Here is a 19864-nt window from a genome sequence, read left to right on the forward strand (position 1 = left end):
TGGAAACAACTGTTGTGTAACAAATAATCACTCATATCACACCAGTGAAGGGAATTAATAATTGAATGACACACAAGGATTTGCATATGACTGAGTATGGATGCCAAATTATTCCAGACAAAGGATTAATTACTAAAGAAGGAATTAATGCATTCACATGTACACCTTAAATCAAACTGCCTATATGCAAATAAGAAATAATATATGAAACAAAATAACTTCACACATTGTCTTTTTAAGAGAGAAGCTACCAGAATACAGCCCCAAATTACCTGTTTAAATAAGAAAATATTGCTCTCCGATAAAACTCTGCAAACTCCCGTAAGAAGCTTAACCAATGAAGAACTAACCATAAAACAGTTACATTGTATAACTGGCAAGCAGCCCAGAAAACAGATCAAAGATTCATGATATAAGCAGAACTGAAAAAGATACAAAGTACAAAAATATATTGAAAAAGATACTGTACATAATTTCTTACCAGCGCTGTTGCTAGACTTGATCTAGAGACCAGACTGACAGGCTCATAGTCCCTCTATGCGGATGCCCTGCGCACCATCTACCGTCTCCCCACTCAGTGCAGGCACAGGAGGAAGAGCCCCAGGTCAAGGAAGGAGAGGCGCAGTGTAAGGGGGTCACAGGAGCAGAAGTGGTGCAGTGTATGGGGAGCAGCAGCACCGTGTATATGGAGGAGTGGCGCCATGCACATAATGAGCACCAAACTGCTATAAAGCCGGGTATGCGACTACAGGGTGACTACCGCAAACTGACTATACTCGCATACCCGGCTTTATAGAAATAATGAACTACAATAGTTACAGTTGCGGTAGTCACCCTGTAGTCGCATACCCGGCTTTATAGCAGTTTGGCAGGGTGACTACTGTATCTCTTGCGGCGGATGGCGGTGTCGGCGGTCAGTGTCGGCGGTCCCTCTGGCGCAGGGGAAAAGACCCTATGATTGCCGGCGCTGCTGTATCTCCCCCCGGCGGCCGGTCCTTGCGGCGGATGGACAGTCAGTGTCGGCGGTCCCTCTGGCGCAGGGGAAAGAAATAGTACTATTTTCCCTGCGCCAGAGGGACCGCCGACACTGACTGTCCATCCGCCGCAAGGACCGGCCGCCGGGGGGGAGATACAGCAGCGCCGGCAATCATAGGGTCTTTTCCCCTGCGCCAGAGGAACCGCCGACACTGACCGCCGAGGGACCGCCGACACCGCCATCCTCCGCAAGAGATACAGCAGCGGGGGAGATACAGCAGTGGCAGCGCCGTGTCAGGCTGGCCGCTGACAGGTACCCCATCTCCACTCAGTAGCCGCAGGGACCCCCCTCCTCCCGCAGCACCCGGGGACAGCTTCCCCCCTCTACCCCCACAACACCCGGGGACAGCTTCCCCCCTCTACCCCCTCCAAGCTATATAGATAGATCTATATAGATCTATATATATATAGATATATATCTATATATATAGATATATATATATCTATATATATATATATATATATATATAGATATATATCTATATATATATCTATATAGATATGTATATCTATATATATATATATAGATATCTATATCTATATATATATATATAGATATCTATATATATCTATAGATATCTATATATATATATATATATATATATATATATATATATATATATATATATATATATATATATATATATATATATATATATATATATATATATATATAGATATATAGATATATATATATCAACAAGGAAAGGCAGGGCTGACCCAGGTCTGCGACTAGTCAGTTTGCGGTAGTCACCCTGCCAAACTGCTATAAAGCCGGGTATGCGACTACAGGGTGACTACCACAAACTGACTATACTCCCATACCCGGCTTTATAGAAGTTTGGCAGGGTGACTACCGCAAACTGACTAGTCGCATACCCGGCTTTATAGAAGTTTGGAGCTCCGTGTGTGTCACATTATGTAATGCATATTGAAATATTAGCAACTGTGCCTTGTATTATCCTTGGCCATTTTAAGGGCTATTGTCTGTCTGCTTGTGCCTCTCAAATTTAACTGCGGGACCAGTCCGGCATTTCTATACTGAAGTTTAGTAGACGCGTACCCCGTCACTTTTGTTTAGGTTCTGTACTCACGCCTCTTTGTTTTGGTATGCCCTTAACCCAGCCCATTATGATAATTTTGTTCATATATATCGTGTCAAAAGCCCAAATCGAGAGAGTGTGTACGGTGGTACAATCTTTTTCTTGCGACTGTTTGGACGGGAGTACATCGGACGTCGCAAGTAAAATTGTACAGGTGTGTACGCGCGTGATCGGCTGTTGTTTGTGGACGGTCCGACGGGAGTACAGTCGGACAAACGGTTGGATTGTATATATGTGTACCCAGCTTTACTGTATACATTATTGTAATTTGCACTTTACCACACTACAGACCTAAATAAAAATGTAAAAGCTTAAAAGTTATGGATAATATGTAATAACCTGTTACCTGCCAATGGGTAACGCATTGCGGATAATTCTTTGGCTGCCTCTTGTGTATTCTATATCAACGGTGATAGAGGCAGAGTAGGTCATGTCTCGGAGACGGCACTGGAAGAGAAAGTGGTTGGCAATGACTACAACTAGTTATCGCAGCCAACATCAGTTGACTAGACAGATACCCCCCAACTGAGTCATATTAGATCTATTAAGCCAAGTGCCACCCATCAAGCTCTCGATCAGCTTGGCCAAATTGAATATTGATCCCGTTACTTTACCCCTTCAGTGGTACTCCTGAGAATTCTCCAGGCTGTGCTCCAGTGCCCAGACTGGCAAGCCCGGAAAATTCTCAGGATTACCATTGTCTGTGCTGTTTAGTGCCGGGCAGCGCCGCTAAGCTGAGTGCTGAGCTCAGCACCCGCTGCTGCCCAGCACCGCCTCCTTCCCCCCTGCTGTGTGCGGCGTGGTTTGCTAACATCACTCCGCGCACAGCCAGGTTCCCAGGGGCAGGGCCGGGCAGCAGCTGATATAGTCCTCAGCGGCGCTGCCCGGCCCCGGGAGAGACAGTGCTGGGGTTTAAGGGAGAGCTCCCCCAAAAAAACTCACCCAGTGGGGAGCGCTACCTAAAAAAAAAACAACCACCCACCACTGAAGGGGTTAATCTGGCAGCAGGAATGACCTTTAAGTGGTCACCAACTTAATTAAGCCGGTCAGATATTGGCCACAGGAGTGCTACAGTAGCCATACCTCATGTGGCGATACCGGTCTGGTCACATTAAAACTTTCTTCTACGTCTGGAGCTCCCACATATATATTAAGGTACCTGCAAATAAAAAAAGATTATATAAAATAGAAAACAAGGTTTTGTGGATTATTATAATACTGAACAAATTATTTAAATTAAAAAAACCTGCAAAGACCCCATATTTGGGTGACAAATATGTACATTTCCCTTCTATCAGGCTGAAGCATTAGGGCAACATGGTCTAGGTCGACAGCTAAAAGGTCGACATGGGGTTTTTCACTGGGTGCTTTTTACCCAAATGTTCACACAGTGGAAATGGACACAGGACTAAGTGCCCCACGTGCGCTCGCCATGCTTCGGGCACGGTGCCTCACTGCGCTCGGAACACTATTTTATTCTCCCACCATGCCCTAGTGGATGGTAGGGTATGAAATACCGCCTGTCAGCAAATGTCGGTTCAAAACACAGTGAAAAACCCCATGCTGACCTAATGACCTGTCGACCTTGCAGTATGTCGACCTAGTGATGTCAACCTAATGACTGTTGACAATCTTTAGGTCGACCAACCGACCATATCCCATTATTATTGTCACAGCCTGTCCATAAGTTGCCTATAGGTGGTGTTGGGAAGGACCAAATGTAAAATACATATAAAAAAAAAAAAAAAGTATCCTCTACACCACACCTCTAACGGTGCACAAGGATCAGAAAGACATGGAAGCAGCAAAAGAAGAAGACAGGAGTTTGCTCCAGCAAAAAAAAACACATCTGCCACCTGGAAAGAACATTTTTGAGTTGTTGAGACACAGGTAAGTAAACTAGACTGATGCTTTCATAGAGGGTTACAAACAATTAGTTTGAAGGTTAGAATGGACATGGAACCAAAATGGTGTTTAATCCTCCATTTTATTATGCACTGTACTTTTGATGTGTTTTGTACCAACACACGGGGGGTATTCAATCTCCCGCCACTATTCCTGACGAAGGAAATAGCGGCAGGGCCCTATTCAAAGCTGTCTTCACCGACAGCATTGAACAGGGATCTTGGCAGAAAGGGCCCGACTTTACAAGCCGTCGGGTCCGTTCTGCCGAGAACGGTCAGGAATTGTCGACCTCCTGGCCGCAGCTCAACGATTTACGGCTGTTTCTCACAGGCTGTTTCTCACAGGCACGCCCCCTATTCGGCACTCGGCAGGTTGGACATTGAATCCGTGCTGCCGTCGAGCCGGCCGAGAATGGTCGTGAAGCCCTTAAAGTTTTGTGACATTAATGTATCTTTGGTTCAACTGAACATCTTTCAGTTCCACTGAAATTTGCCCTGGCTTCATCATTTCTTTAATTGTTAAAAACAATATGTACTGTAGATACCAGGTATTTAGACTTATGCAGATAGAAAAAGAATAGCTTTTCATAAATCATTAGTTTGGCAACACTCTTTTTTCTTATACCCAATAACGGATGTGAATGTGTAATGCCCCTTTCCCACTGCAGCCTTAAAACGGTATATTGCCGATTTTTGAGGGCAAAATACCGTTTAAGGCTGCAGTGGGAAAGCGCCAGAGTTGAAATACCGTTTAAAGTTAAACGGTATTTCAACCCGTTTACAAAGCAGAGTCCTACACGGTTAAATAACGTTTAAGAGGCAGTGGGAATGCCTCTTAAACGTTATTTAGCCTCCAGGCAGTCCCAGTGCCTGATGAAACCTAGTAGTTCGCACTTTGTGCATGTGTAATGTGTGCACGTGCATACTAATGAGCCGCTAATTACATATGCGCATATGTAATGAGCGGCTCATTAGTATGCACGTGCACTCATTACATATGCGAAAAATGAGAACTAGGTCTCATCAGGCACTGGGACTGCCTGTACCCCGCATGGACCCTGCAATGACCCCCGCTGCCTCCCCACTGCCCACAGGTAAGTACAAGGGGAGGGGAGGTGGGGGCACAGGGCAGGTACGGGGGGTTAGGCACTATTTACACTGGGGGGGGGGATTAGGCTCTCTTTACACTGGGGGAAGGGGGGGTTAGGCACTCTACATTATACACGTTCACTGCAATGGGAATGGTACTTAAATGGTATTTAAAACGGTAATCTGCTGCAGTGGGAATGCTAATACCGTTTTAAATACCATTTAAGATTACCAGTACTTTAAACTGGTCTGCAGTGGGAAAGCAGCATAAATATTCTCTGTTAAGCGCTGCGTAATATGTGTGCGCTATATAAATAAGTTAATAAATAAATAAATAGGTGTCCATTGTTGGTTACAGTAATGGTAGCTACTGGCTACACCTCAGACAAGCTTGTAATATCTCTTCCACTTCACAAGAACTACGGACGCCATTAACCGAAATAAACTTACTTCAAGTACCACATTGGATCTGCATCACTTGTCACCTTTTCATTTGCTTTCATTATTTTTTTAATCTGGGAAAACCAAAGGCATCATCACACGTATAAGCAGTAATAAACCATAATAAAGTAATATTCATTAGCAAATCTGCATTAAATTGCCAAATTAGGGACTAATCACTGGTTCTCTAGGATGTGGCCAGGCTGCTTTCGGACATCATTATTGTAACACCTAAGGTGTCCATACACTATATGAACTTTTTCACATTATTTCAACCCATCGAGCTGACAAATCAGGTAATAAGTGTGACTGCCATCGCACATGATACATCGTATGCCAAAGGAGCACATATGGCTATATATTCAATTGATGCCAGATCCATTCCGAAATTCTTTTTCCCGGAATGGATCCAACATCCATTATTCAATGTAGAAGCCAAATCCGACGTGGAATTTGGCCGCTGATTGATGCTCACCCGGCCGGTGCGGGGACCGGGTGAGCGCAGTGGCGGGAGGCAGCGGAGGCCGGGTGAGCTGCTCTCATCTGGCCTGGCGGCGGTGGGTGGGTACAGGAGGATGCGGGCTGTGGTGGACAGGAGAACGGCGCTGCGTAAACTGCTGCTGCTCACCCGGCACCATCATCCCTGCCTCGATCCGCATCTTTCTTAATGTCAGATTGAGATTGACAGAAACACAGCCAAAACCTTTCGGTTTTGGCTGTGTTTCCATCAAAAGCAGGTGGATTAGCGTCTTTTCCTTCAATCCACCAGCTTTTCGAACTCCTTCCAATCTATTCATGTCGAAAACTGCCGTATTTTCGGCAAGACGGCGGTTTCAACACTCATTGAATATACCCCTCGATGTAACGTATGTGATCCTTCCACCTGGGAGCCCGGTGGCTCACCAGTGAGTAGTTGGCGGGGTATCGCATATGAGTTACACATGCTATACTTTGCAGTAGCGTATGGGGGCCTGAAGAGTGGAATTCAATTGGGGGCAAGGCTTAGGGAGGTAGTAATAAAAAAAAAAAAAAAAAGCTTACGTCCCTCGTGCCCAGTTCTGGATTAGCATGAGTATACGAGCTCCCATTACCAGTTGCAGACCATTTTTAAAGTTGGTTGTGGAATTTAGTAGTAGTGTACAGCAGAAAATAAACACAATTTTCACACACTGACCAGTCATTAAGGAGATGGTAGCAACATTATCATTCGTTGGCTACCGTACTTAAAAAAATACATAAACAAAGTGGGAATTTGGAAAGTATACTATTTTTGCAACATCTAAAAGAGGTAAATGTATCAAATATTGGAGAGATAAAGTAAACATTAAAAGGACAACAAGCCACTAACTGCCATTTTACAAATTATGAAAATATCAGTTTGGAGCTAATTGATTGCTACTTTATATCCATCTCTGAGCTTTTTTCCACAAATGTAAAATAAAACTACGGCCTACAGTAGGTGGTAGGATTGGCAGCACACGTAACATTACAAGATCATCTCTCCGCACCGTAATGCCAATGTTCATTTGTCAACTGCAGCAGGACTGAGCAAGTGGGCACTTACCTCCACATTGATGAAGTAATTGAATGAATCTATGTGCTGTTTCACAAGGCCCTTCACCTGTCAGAAGCAATGACAGCAGGTGAGGGAACACACTTATAACTTCTACTAGTAAGCCTGTTTAAAGTAAAAGCTTTGAAAGCTAGTTGCCTCTTTGAGAGAGAAATAGATGCAGTTTCACTTGCTGTCAACAGATGGCAGTGTTTCAGAGACACATGGACAACAGACATATATATAGATCAGGCATGTCCAAACTGCGGCCCTCCAGCTGTTGTGAAACTACAAGTCCCATCATACCTTGCCACAATTTTGCAAATAGGGAATGCTAAAACTATTGCAAAGCTTGCTGGGTTGTGTAGTTTCAGAACAGCTGGAGGGTCACAGTTTGGACATGCCTGATATAGATGATTCTGTTAAAATTGACTAAGAGAACTAATGACTTACTATATACAAGAACACAGCCTAAATGCAATTTTGTTTCTTGAAATATGGCCCAAATTAAACCTGAGGCAGCCATTTTTGAATGAATGTGAGTATGCAGCCTTTAAATTCGCTAGAAACCATTGATAACAATTTACAATGAAAATGGCTTCAGATTTAAAAATAAATAAAAAGTCTACCTTCCAAAAACACCAGTGACAAATATCATTCTGTAAAGTTAGCAGCTGCAGTCTTCCAAAGAATAATTGACCTGACAAAATGGCTGCCTCCACAGTGTATAGACAACATGTGTACATTAATCATAAACGTACATTCAAAGGGAAAAGCAATATGTTGATACATAGGTTACAGTTAATTATGCAAGTGGCTTGCCATATATCAATAATTCTCTACTCTAGCCGCCAGGGGACATAACAGCGTATATATATATATATATATATATATATATATATACACAGTATATAAAACCGGAAGGGCCGTCACTCTGGAATGAGATGAGCTGGAAAGAATAGCTTGCCCTGGTGCCAGCTTACAGAGGGCAGCAGCGATGAACTGCCCACAAAATATAGTAGAGCAATGAATGGGAACTCAGGGACTCACGAATGCTGGTGAAATCAAAGACCAAGTTTATTCCATATGTGGTCTTACAAGCGCCTGTAAGACCACATATGGAATAAACTTGGTCTTTGATTTCACCAGCATTCGTGAGTCTCTGAGTGCCCATTCATTGCTCTAATTATATATATATATATATATATATATATATATATATATATATATATATATCCTTCCTGGAGCATGGGTATACTTATTATTGACAGACATTTTAGTAGAAGAACAGGCAGTACTAATTATTTCACTTGTGATTCTGGGAATAATGTGGACAATTACCCATAGCAACCAAATCTGCCAATTACATAGCTAGAAGCAGATTCGTTGCTATGGGAACATTCATTTCATCCTCCTGGAGTCCCTGTAGAGGCTTAGGCGATGGCAGGGCAGCAGTGGGTGACAAGCAGAATGAGTAAAAGATGGTAACGAGGAGGCAGTAGGTGACAGACGGGGAGGCAGAGAGGGGCATGGGGAAGTATTGGGTAACGAGGTGGCAGAGTTTGACAGGGAGATGCAAAGGGTTGCAGTGTGAGAGGTTGATGCAGTGGCCGGATGGAGAGGCAGAGGGTGACTAGGGAGAGGTAGTGGGTGACCAGGATGACAGGGGAAAGGCAAAGGATGACTAGGGACAGAGAGTGACAGGTGGAGGCGTAGGTGTGCAGGGGGATGGAAGTGGGTGACAGGGAATGGCAGAGTGTGACAATGGGTAACGGGGATGAAAGAGGGAGGCAGTGGGTGATTAAGGAGATTTCCCCTGTCTCCCTCCACTGTGTGTTCCCTGTTTACCCCATCCACAAACACATCCTATAAAGTCTGCGCTCAGTGACTAGAATTCCTTAAACAAATGAATAACTTCAGGCAGGCTTTGGAGGCGAGATGGGCAGAATTTATACAGGATAACCAACCTCATGCGGAAAACCCCATGCTCCTGTGGCAAACAGCAAAGGCAGTGTTAAGGGGGGAAATTATTTTGTATGTTTCTGAAAACAAAAGAGATCGGACGGCAGACCTACTGAAAGCACAAAACAAACTGACCGACACATATGCAGCGTTTCAGGCCTCCCCTTCCCCAACAAATAAAGCAGCGTACACCCAAGCTAAATTGGTGTATGACTCCCTCCTAGATAAACAGACCATACAACACATTAATAATATAAATTTTCAGTTTTATAAACAGGGCAACAAAAATGGCCGTCTACTATCAAACCTGATTCGGGGAGCAAGGCCATCAGCCTTTATCCCCATCCTAAAAAACCCTGATGGGAAAAGAGTCAATAGGGGACCCGACATCATAAAGATTTTTCAAAATTATTACAAAGAGCTATATAAGCAGGGACCCCTAAATTTAGAGAAAAAAAGACAGTTCTGGGCCTCCCAGGAACTACCACAGGCCCCTGAGTCCGGTAGAGAACGCCTAATGGCACCTATATCAATAGAAGAGGTTAAATCAGCAATTAAAAAATTGAAACCGTTGAAAGCCCCCGGCCCTGATGGATATTCAGGGGAATTTTATCAAATTTTAGTGGATAAAGTTAGTAACACTCTTACTGACATGTTTAATGCCATCCTCAAAGGGGAACAGATTCTACCTTATTTCAATGCAGCAGTGATTAAAGTCCTCCCCAAGCCAGGTTGAGACCCAGAAGATCCTGGATCTTATCGCCCTATATCGCTACTTAATGAAGACTACAAACTCCTAACCAAGATAATGGCAGATAGATTAAAATACATACTGCCCATCATAATTAGCCCAGATCAGACAGGCTTTATCCCAGGCCGCCACTCGGTGGTTAATGTTAGGAAGGTGCTGGCTGCAGTCCAGCACATAGAGGGAAAGAAGACCCCAGATAACCAGGCAGTAATTTCCATGGATGCAGAAAAGGCATTTGACCTGGTCGTCTGGGATCACTTATTTGAAACAATCCACCGATTTGGCCTACCGGAAACCTTTACGGGCCTATTGCAAAACCTATACCGGAATCCTCTTACCCAAATCGCATGCAATGGACACCTATCCCAGACATTCCCGATTCAAAAGGGCACACGACAGGGATGCCCACTCTCGCCTCTCCTGTTTGCTCTGGCCTTGGAGCCCCTAGCTATTGCATTACAATCCAACAAATCCTTCTCAGGCATTAATATTGGTCCATCAACGCTAAAAATTTGCCTATTCGCAGATGATATGATGCTATTTGTTTCTAATCTGGCCTATTCATTACCGAGCATTTTAGACACGCTAGAGACGTATGGTTCCTTTGCAGGATACAGGGTAAATATACATAAGTCGGAGTTGTTAAAGGTGTCAGGCTGTTCCCTTGCATCGGTCCCGCAACAGTTGCTAAGCCAATTCAGAGTCAAGTCTCAATCTGTAAAGTACCTGGGAATATTCATTCCAAGCACCATAGATGATCTTTACCCTCTTAATTACAAGCCCATTATAAATAAGGTTGTGGCGCAGCTGGAGGCATGGAGGTCTCTCCCACTGTCACTATTGGGGAGGGCGGCAGTCTTACAGTCTATCATATTTCCTAAATTATCCTATGGGATTCAAATGTTGCCAATTAGCCTTTCTAAGGCAGACATAAAAAAAACTCACAGCAGCTTTTTTCGCCTTCTTATGGCAGGGGAAGAAACCTAGGATTGAGACACACAAGCTGTATTCCAAGAAAAATGAGGGAGGCCTGGGTATACCGAATATCCTAGCATTCACGCAGTCAGTATTAATGAGATACACCTTAGACTGGTTACTGGGCACAGAGAGCTATACCCACAAAATCACTGAGGAGGCGGTGTTTGCCCCTTATGCACCGGCGGCCCTCTTGCATGCTCCACGTTCAGATCTCCCCCCGCAGATAATCAACAACGTCTTATTCAGAGATACCTACTTATCATGGTTAGGGGTTAAAAAAAAACTGGGTAGGGATCACCGAACAACGAAGTATGCCCCTTTATGGGGCAACCCTGCTTTCCAACCCAGTTTGATGAACTCAGGCTTTCTACGTTGGAAGGCAAAGGGAATCCTAGCAATACGAGACATCTTTGACCCAGGGGGAAAAGTGTTATCTTTTCAAGAATTAGCTGATAAATTTGAAATAGATAGAGGAGAATTTTTTATGTATTTGCAAGCTAGGCACTATGCCCAAACTTTACCACCAGTCATGAAGGTCCCAGATACCCCTGACCCCCTACATTCCATATTCGTGCTGAGTCTGACAGGGCCCTTTAGAATCAGATATGTATATGCAGAGTTATTACCAATATCCAGTGAAATTATATGGTCCAAAATAGCGGCAAGATGGGAGAAGGATATCCCACAAGTCACTTCAGCGGAGTATTTAGTGAAACCCATGGAAAAAACGCTTAAGACGTTGAAATCTGCTATGCTTCAAGAGGTTCATCTTAAAACGGTTCACCAGGCGTATATTTCACAGTCTCAAAGGAAATACTTCATACCCGGGGATCTAGGGTTATGTTTAAAATGTAAAAGCTCATGCGCATCATCCTATCATAATATGTGGGACTGTGGCAGACTCAGGAAATTCTGGGACAAAGTGATGTGTTTTATTAACGAGGTATGTCACCTGAAACTGGTCAAAGACCCGTCGGCCATGCTTTTGGCAAATTTTTGCAACTGGGATTTCCAGGGCAGAAAACGGGCCCTGACCCCTTTTATGGTCATGGTAGTAACGGTGGCAAAGAAAGTAATTCTCAGAAATTGGACGGTCTCATCCCCCCCATTTTTGCTAGCAGTAAAACTGACGCTAATGCAGACCCTGTATATGGACAGGAGAGCCACACTTCCAGATGTGGAAAACGGGGCAAAGAAATTTTTTGAGAAATGGGGGGTATATGTCGACTACCTACCACAACCCACACAGACACACATATATAAGTTGTTTACGGACACCACATGGTACCTGCATAGATCACTTTCGATGTGATCAATCATACCAAGTAGCCTTTCGGGGAAAAGGGAGAGGGAGGGGGCAAAGAGTTGGGGAGGGATAGTTAGTTTTAGTAGGGTAATTTTGTAGTATGTTAATATGTTTGATAAGTGACCAAATCCAAATATACTGACAATCTAAGTAATGGCAATAATTCATCTATCAGGGAGGAGACGAGAGAATGTAAGAACAACACTAGAACATAATGAATGCCGATGTATATCATGGATATCTATTCTTCCAATCTATGTCAGAATTGTTGATAATGGAATGCCTATTACTATTGTGTAATCTTGTAATGAAACATTGTCATGTAAGACTGAAATTTGACAAAATAAAGGAAAATTGTTTTGAAAAAAAAAAAAAAAATAACTTTGTCTATACAAAGACCACTTCTATGAAAATATCTATCTTGTTTACCTTCAGAAAAGCTGGCAGTAGTTTCCATTTCTCCTGCAAATGAAAACAGCAAATATTCACAACCACAATTATATGAAATATATCCAACACAATGTACCAAGGAGCATGTTATTAAAGGCGGCAAAATGGAATTACGAGGCTGGATTGAAAAGTAATGTTTATTTGTGAACGCATTTGAACACATTTTTTTGTACATGATAACTCAGCCTCATAGTTACCCTTTCTTACACATACTGGGCCAGATGCTCTAAGTTTCAAATGTGATAAACAACCAATCAGCTCCTGTCTCATATTTTTCAAACACAGTCTGTGACATGTCAGGTAGGAGCTGATTGGCTGGCTGTTTATCACTCTCCATATTATCACTTTTGCAGAGTGCATCTGGCCCACTGAATGAAGGGGCTTTCTTCTAAAAAAAAAATTAGAATAGAAGGAAGTTTTTATTTAGACATTGGACAATGTGTGCCTAAAGAGAAAATGTCTGTATATTATCAGGGTCACTGTTATTAAACATCACTGTTATTAAACAACTTCTCTTGAGACAAAAATATGCCACATTAATTTCCTCTGCCACTAATTACCCTGTAGTAGAGACACTGAGGAAAGCGGTCAGGGTGCAGGAAGTAGAGATAGATGTGTGGCAGCCAGATTATTTGAGCTGGAGCAAACAGAATGTTGGGGATTGGATTACAGAGCAGGCTGTGGTGACACAAGCACTACCTGACCTGATCAGCAGCGACTAGTATCTGCTCAGTATGTACTGGTCAGTCTAAAGCAACATACACACACACAGATCTATCACCAGGCTACTGTACATTTTTCTTTGTCAGCCACCTCCCCAAGATTGCTCATCAAGCCCTTGACCCATGTTATGCCCGCAATTCAGCAAATCTAAACCCCAGTGAACTGTCTTATACCCCTTTAACACCAACGAAAATTACCGGGTTGGCCCTGGGAACAACCGGGTCTAGTGCTGGTGTGAAAGGGTCACACCAGTAGGTGTTCATACAGGCCAGTAACCCAGTCCCGGGTTACTGGCCGGGATGAAAGGTGCAGGGACATGTACCTCTTTCCCGTGTTGCCTCTGCTGATGCCGATTGGCTATGCATCGAAACTTCCTTTTGTTGTGGATGTTCAGAGAGGCATAACACAGCATGCAGAGAGGGGTTGGGATCGTTTGGTCGAATGCATTATGGTCGAATGTCATTACATCGAATCCATTAGGTCGAATTGCTAAAAGGTCGACATGATTCTAGGTCGACATGGGAAAAGGTCGAAATGATTCTAGGTCGAAAGGTCATTAGTTCGACAGGTCATTAGGTCGACAAGGTCATTATTCACAAAGTCGACATGGGGTTTTTCACTGTTTTTTTACCTGAATGTCAACACAGTCAACATGGACACAGTTTAAAGTGCACTGCATCCCCTCGCATCGCTCGCTGCGCTCGCAATGCGTCGGGCACGGTGCCTCGCTACGCTCGGCACACTATTTTATTCTCCCACCACGCCCTAGTGGATGGTAGGGCATGAAATACCGTCTGTCAGCACATGTCGGCTCAAAAAACAGTGAAAAACCCCATGTCGACTTTGTGAATGTCGACCTAGACAATGTCGACCTAATGACCTGTCGAACTAATGACCTTTCGACCTAGAATCATTTCGACCTTTTCCCATGTCGACCTTTTAGCAATTCGACCTAATGGATTCGATGTAATGACATTCGACCATAATGCATTCGACCAAATGACCGCATCCCGCAGGAAGACACTATGCAAGCTCTGGGGTACAACAGACCCCAGCAGCGCTATTTAACCCCTGCAAGCCAAGAATGTTTTGGACAAATGATGAGGTGAGGGAGCTTCTAAACATTAGAGGGGGAGAGGAGATCCGGTGCCAGATTACAGATACTGTTAAGGATGCCCAGATATACTATAACATTGTGAAGTTCCTTCCATCGTGGGGCATCTCCGTCTCCCCCTCTCCCCTCCCTCTCTAATGAATTTGGGCGGGATGTTCTAACATCCGCAGCCCAGCTCTGCCCCCATCGCATATATAATTATCGCATATGCTCTAACAAATGTGATAATTATGGCAAAGGACTCTTGCGTTGAGCTGTCCTTTGCGGTGAGTCAGCGGCTCTCCCCTCCCTCCCTTACCCGGCGCAGCTGCAACGGGCTCTCCTCCTCCCTGCACCTGGAAGAGGATCATCGTGCAGGGAGGAGGCGGCCACCGGTCCGGGCAGCACAGCTCTCTGCTGCCCAAACACAGATGAGGGGGGGGGGGGCGGTGCGGGGCAGCGGTCGGTCGGTGCGGGGTGGCAGTGGGACGCGTTAGAAGCCCATAGGCTTCTATGGGTCATCGCCAGATTTTTCTGCCGATGCCCCCCGTCGCATTTACCCAGCGGGGGATGCAAAATGCCGTAAAAACCCTGATAACAGGGTTTTTACCACATTTTTAGTTTAGAGAATCTCCCCCCTTATCTTAAATGCCATTTCTAATGATATTCTCATAGAAATGCAGGGTCGTCCCGGTTTCAGCATGAAAGGTGCTGACTCGGGATGTCCCTGCTTCAAAAGCATGTGTAATCAGGGCCCAACCCGAGAATGTCCCTACCTGTCCCCGGAATTTCATTCCCGGATTGGTTCCTGTATTTCTGGTGTGTAATTCCCCTTTCACACCAGAAAATGCAGGGACTTATCCGGGAATATGGTCCTTGGATCATGCAGGGACATTCCCAGGATGGCCCCTTTCACACCAGTCCTTGCATTTTCTGGTGTGAGGGAAGAGACGGCGTGAGGCGGGGTAAGTGGGATGATGCTGGCGGGGCCGGCCGAGGTTTGGCTCAGGGTGGAATTATACTCATTAGTCACCCGGAGGCTTCCCCCAGCGGCGGGAGACCGTAGGAGACGTTACTGCTGGCAGCAGGTCAGCGCTCTCCACCAGCAGCTACAGGCGGGACCCCCCTGACCGGAACCCGCCCCCCACAGGCCTGACCTCCCAAACCGGCACCAGCACCCACACACCCACACCCACACACACCCACACCCACACACGTGTACGGGATCCCCGAGTCCCGCACCCTGGCTGCCACCGTCTCCCAGACTCCACAGACCGACTCCGGTGAGCAGACACCAGGAAGCCAGGTTGGCCCCTCAATCAACCTGGGTTGATTGAGGGAGCAACCCTGCTAGCTAGCATGACCTTTTACACCAGCGCTAGTCGCAGGTTGTTCCCGGGCCCAACCTGGGAATTGAGGCTGGTGTGAAAAGGGTATTACACATAGCGATAGTTATATAGTTGCAGGACCCAGGTTATATAGTTGCATACCAGCAGAACACATTTGCATCAGAAGCGATTGGGTCTAACCCGTCATCTAGCATAAATAGAGAGACTTTCCATTTTCAGTGAGAGGTGTTTGTAAATGTTTTAATGGCAAGGGAGCACTGTAATGAGTTATAACATGAACTGGAGAACACTATAATGTGGCATAAATGTGAACAGGGGAATAGCAATGTGGTACAATTAGAACCGGGGGCACTGTAATGTGGCATACTATGAAGCAGAGAGCTCTACACTATGAAAGAATATAAATCAGGGGCACTGTAATGTGGCATAATATGAACTGGGGACACAGTATGTCATGTGTATTGGGAGTACTGCGTGCCATAATGTGTACCTGCAGCCTTACATAATGTAAGCTAGGGCACTACCATGGTTCATAAACTAATCTAGGTCATTACTATGGAACACAAAATTAATTAGGGCACTACAATGTTTCATAAGGGTATGGGTCATAGGGTCGACAAGATGAAGGTCGACATGCATTTGGTTGATCACTGAAGGTAGACTTGGGGCTAGGTCGACATGGGATTTTTTCACTTTTTTTCTTTCCGAATGTCGACATGGACACTAAATAATGTGCACCATGTCACACGTGCTACGCTCGGCACACTATTTTATTTTCCCACCATGCCATAAAGGATAGTAGGGCAGGAAATAAACACCTGTCGGTGTGTCGGCTCCAAAAAACGTGAAAAACATCATGTCAACTTTTTGACTGTCGACCTTCAGTTGTCGACCCAATGACCATATCCCGTTCATAAAATGAAATAGAACAGTATTATGGTGACTGCTGCAGGGTGTTTTTATTGCTAGGAGTTCCACAAAGTTCTGGCCATAGTTTCACATATCCATTTGAAAGACAGGAAGAGAGAGGGAGAGACTGATAGTAATAAGCATCATGGGGGTAAAGGCCAGAGAGCGAGAGAAAGTTTTTTGTTTTTATTTTGTTCTTCAAATTTGCACATGAATTTTTTTTATATATATATATATATATATATATATATATATATATATATATATATATATATATATATATATGTGGCATTGCTTTTGGATAAATGTGCTTAAAATTCAATAATCGAATGTAAAATTTACTATAATAATACAAATAATACATGATTCAATGTGCAGTGTACACTAATAATACACACCACTTACTATAAAAAGTGCAATCTGCAATAATAAATGTACTGTTAATAATAACTATTATTATAATACCAATATTTATAATATTAATAATAATATCAAATATACTATCATGATTATAATAACATTGCAATGTAGTTTGCTGACAATTGAACACACTACATGGCACTATGAAATTGTCCATTTCCTACACATAACAAATGATTACACAGCAGCCTGCACTCTCACCTCCACTGTGTCAATAGGAGCTATTAGTTGTTCCTGAGTGAGATTCCCAAACTCCTTTGCTAGAACATCCATGATACCCTGCTACCTCCTCCAGCACCAACACATGGGAAGAAGTGACGTGTGAAGCCTCCAAAATGTTCCCCCCAATACAAGCGCCGATCTACGAGCGTTCCGGAATAGCTACACTGACAGGTCCTATGCCATTGCAAGCCCCGTGCGGCCATATTTGATGAGGGCTAATAGACATACAGGAGCAAAAAAACATGCGGAGAGAAAATGTCCAGGATTTGCTGCGTGTGTACGGTCCACGTGTTGAAACTGCCCACATTTTATGTCGGAAGGTTCGAAATGTATATCAATAACATTTTAAAATCGCGTAGTAGGAGGGTTGACAACTTGACACTTAAGAGCCCCGTCCTAGAGCCTTTCATATGCATCACCTGACCACTAGGGGGCAAAAGGTCCTACTCCTTACGTTGAATGGGGAATAGTCTGCTCTGTAGGTCTGTATTTAAAAAGACACACACAACCTCCTCAAAGCCGCCCAGTAGGCTAGACTTATGGATACTAGCAATGATTCGTCAAGTTGGTTGCATTTAAATTATTAAAGCAGAGGTTTCTAAATGCGTTTCTCAAAACACACCAACAGCACAGGTTTTAAGTACATCCCTGCTTGGCCACGGGTGAGTCAATTTGATTTCATTATTTGTGGTGAGCCATGGATATATGTTGGGGTGCCTTTTGGTCCCCATTTAGGAACCTCTGGGTTAAAGTCAGGGTTGCCTATCTGACACCTTTCCTTCAGGGAGAAAATGCTCTGTTCCTGGACTTCCCTGGCAATGTATGATTGCCATCACCTGTGGTGAGCTAGTTAATTAATAAGAAAAGGCGTTTTACCACAGGTGATCAGGGCCGCATACCTCCCAACTGCATACCTCCCAACTGTCACGATTTCCGCGGGAACGTCCCGATATTCGGGGACGTTCCCGCGTCCCGCCCGGGGCCGCCAATGTCCCGCGGTGGGGGGGACAGTTGGGAGCCCCCCCAGCTTGCCGAGAATAGACGCTGTGCGCATGCGCACAGCATCTATTCAGCGCCGACGAGCGGCGAAAACGGGGCGTGGCCGGAGTTCGTGTCACCCCGTGAGGCCACGCCCCCTTTTCTCGATGCCACGCCCTTTTTTCACCGCGCGAACGTCCCGACCTCCCAACTTCAAAAGTTGGGAGGTATGCAACTGTCACGATTTTAGAGGGACAGTCCCGATTTTGGGGTCCTGTCCCGCTGTCCCACCCACAGCAGGCATTGTCCCGCTGCGGGGGGTGGCAGTTGGGAGACCCCCCAATCTAGTAGAATAGACGCTATGCGCATGCGCACAGCGTCTATTCTCGTATGAAAATGAGGTCGCGGCTAATTAGCATAAGCCGCACCCTCATTTGCATACGCCCCCTTTTCGGGGGGTATGGGGGGTATGCGGCCGGTGCAAGGCACCGAGGCGAACCAGGCGAGTCGGGGTGGGGGTGGTATCTGTTGTGGACGCTGTCGGTGTCCCGGCAGTGCTGGAGCGGGCAGGGGTGTCCGTGCCACGGGGTACCTGCGGCGCGGTCACTGTATAAAGCTGCTGGCGGCAGCGGGGTCCCTGCAGTGAATAGAGAATAACTAGCGCTATAAGCGCGACGGTGCAGGAAGCACTTCTGATTTTAAAACCACTTGGCGCACGCTGATTGGCTGAATCTCAGCCAATCAGCATGCGGCAAGTGGTTTCAAACCCAGAAGCGCTTCTCGCGCCATCGCGCTAGTTATTCTCTATTCACTGCAGGGACCCCGCTGCCGCCAGCAGCTTTATACAGTGACAGCGCCGCAGGTACCCCCGCAACAAGGACACCCCTGCCCGCTCCAGCACTGCAGGGACACCGACAGCTATATGCTGGGGGTGAGGGGCGAACTGCCGCCCTCCAGGTGCCGGCGCCCTAGGCAAATGCCTAGAGCTGCCTAGTGGTGGCGCCGGCCCTGCAGGTAAATGGCAATCACACATGACCAGGGAAGTCCAGGAAGAGAGTATTTTCTCCCTGAAGGAGAGGGTCCACTATGGTCGCCAACCATTAAATGATGTGGAAGGAACACGCAAAACTAAGACACTCTCAGGTGTCTTCGCTTTGTAGGTATTCCTAGGGGGGGAAATGGCAGGCAGCTGACATCCGGAGATGTCAGCTGCCCGTCCATGGAAATTCGCATGCGCATATGAAAAACATTGCACTCGCATGCAAGCTTATTAATCAGAATGACTTCTTAACAATATTAAACAAAGGTGTGTTATCTATGAGACTGCAAACTAAAAAGATAAAACAAGCAACTCTGCACTGGACCAGAAGTGCACATGGCAAATCATGAAAAAGTGTTACCTATGAGACTGCAAGCAAATAAGACAAAATAGCAGCTCTAAACTGAACCAAAAGTGCACATTGCTAATAATGAAAAGAGATACATGTTACCTATGAGACTGCAAGCTAATACTACATTCAAGCAGTACTAAACTGAACTAAAACTGCACGCTAACAGTATTAAACAAAGATGTGTTACCTATGAGACTGCAAGCTAAAA

At 45.0% G+C, this 19864-nt stretch overlaps 1 protein-coding gene across 2 annotated transcripts in view; it reads right to left on the reverse strand.

Annotated features, from left to right (window-relative positions):
• POLR3B (RNA polymerase III subunit B) overlaps positions 1 to 17958 on the reverse strand; it is a 147763-nt gene extending 129805 nt beyond the window's left edge. The window contains exons 1-6 of one of the 2 annotated variants that reach the window (XM_083181668.1): positions 17935 to 17958; positions 12551 to 12582; positions 7137 to 7193; positions 5582 to 5646; positions 3222 to 3297; positions 2485 to 2585 (exon numbers count right to left, since the gene is read on the reverse strand). In XM_083181668.1, coding sequence (XP_083037794.1) covers positions 2485 to 2585; positions 3222 to 3297; positions 5582 to 5634 — 230 coding nt within the window. In that variant the 5' untranslated portion in view covers positions 5635 to 5646; positions 7137 to 7193; positions 12551 to 12582; positions 17935 to 17958. Of the gene's footprint in view, positions 1 to 2484; positions 2586 to 3221; positions 3298 to 5581; positions 5647 to 7136; positions 7194 to 12550; positions 12584 to 17266; positions 17454 to 17934 lie in introns of those variants that run through there. The other variant, XM_083181667.1, reaches the window with a different exon arrangement.
• Positions 17959 to 19864: the final 1906 nt, after the last annotated feature.

The sequence above is a fragment of the Crinia signifera genome, chromosome 4 (assembly GCF_055691185.1).
Source record: "Crinia signifera chromosome 4, ASM5569118v1, whole genome shotgun sequence".
Taxonomy (NCBI): domain Eukaryota; kingdom Metazoa; phylum Chordata; class Amphibia; order Anura; family Myobatrachidae; genus Crinia; species Crinia signifera.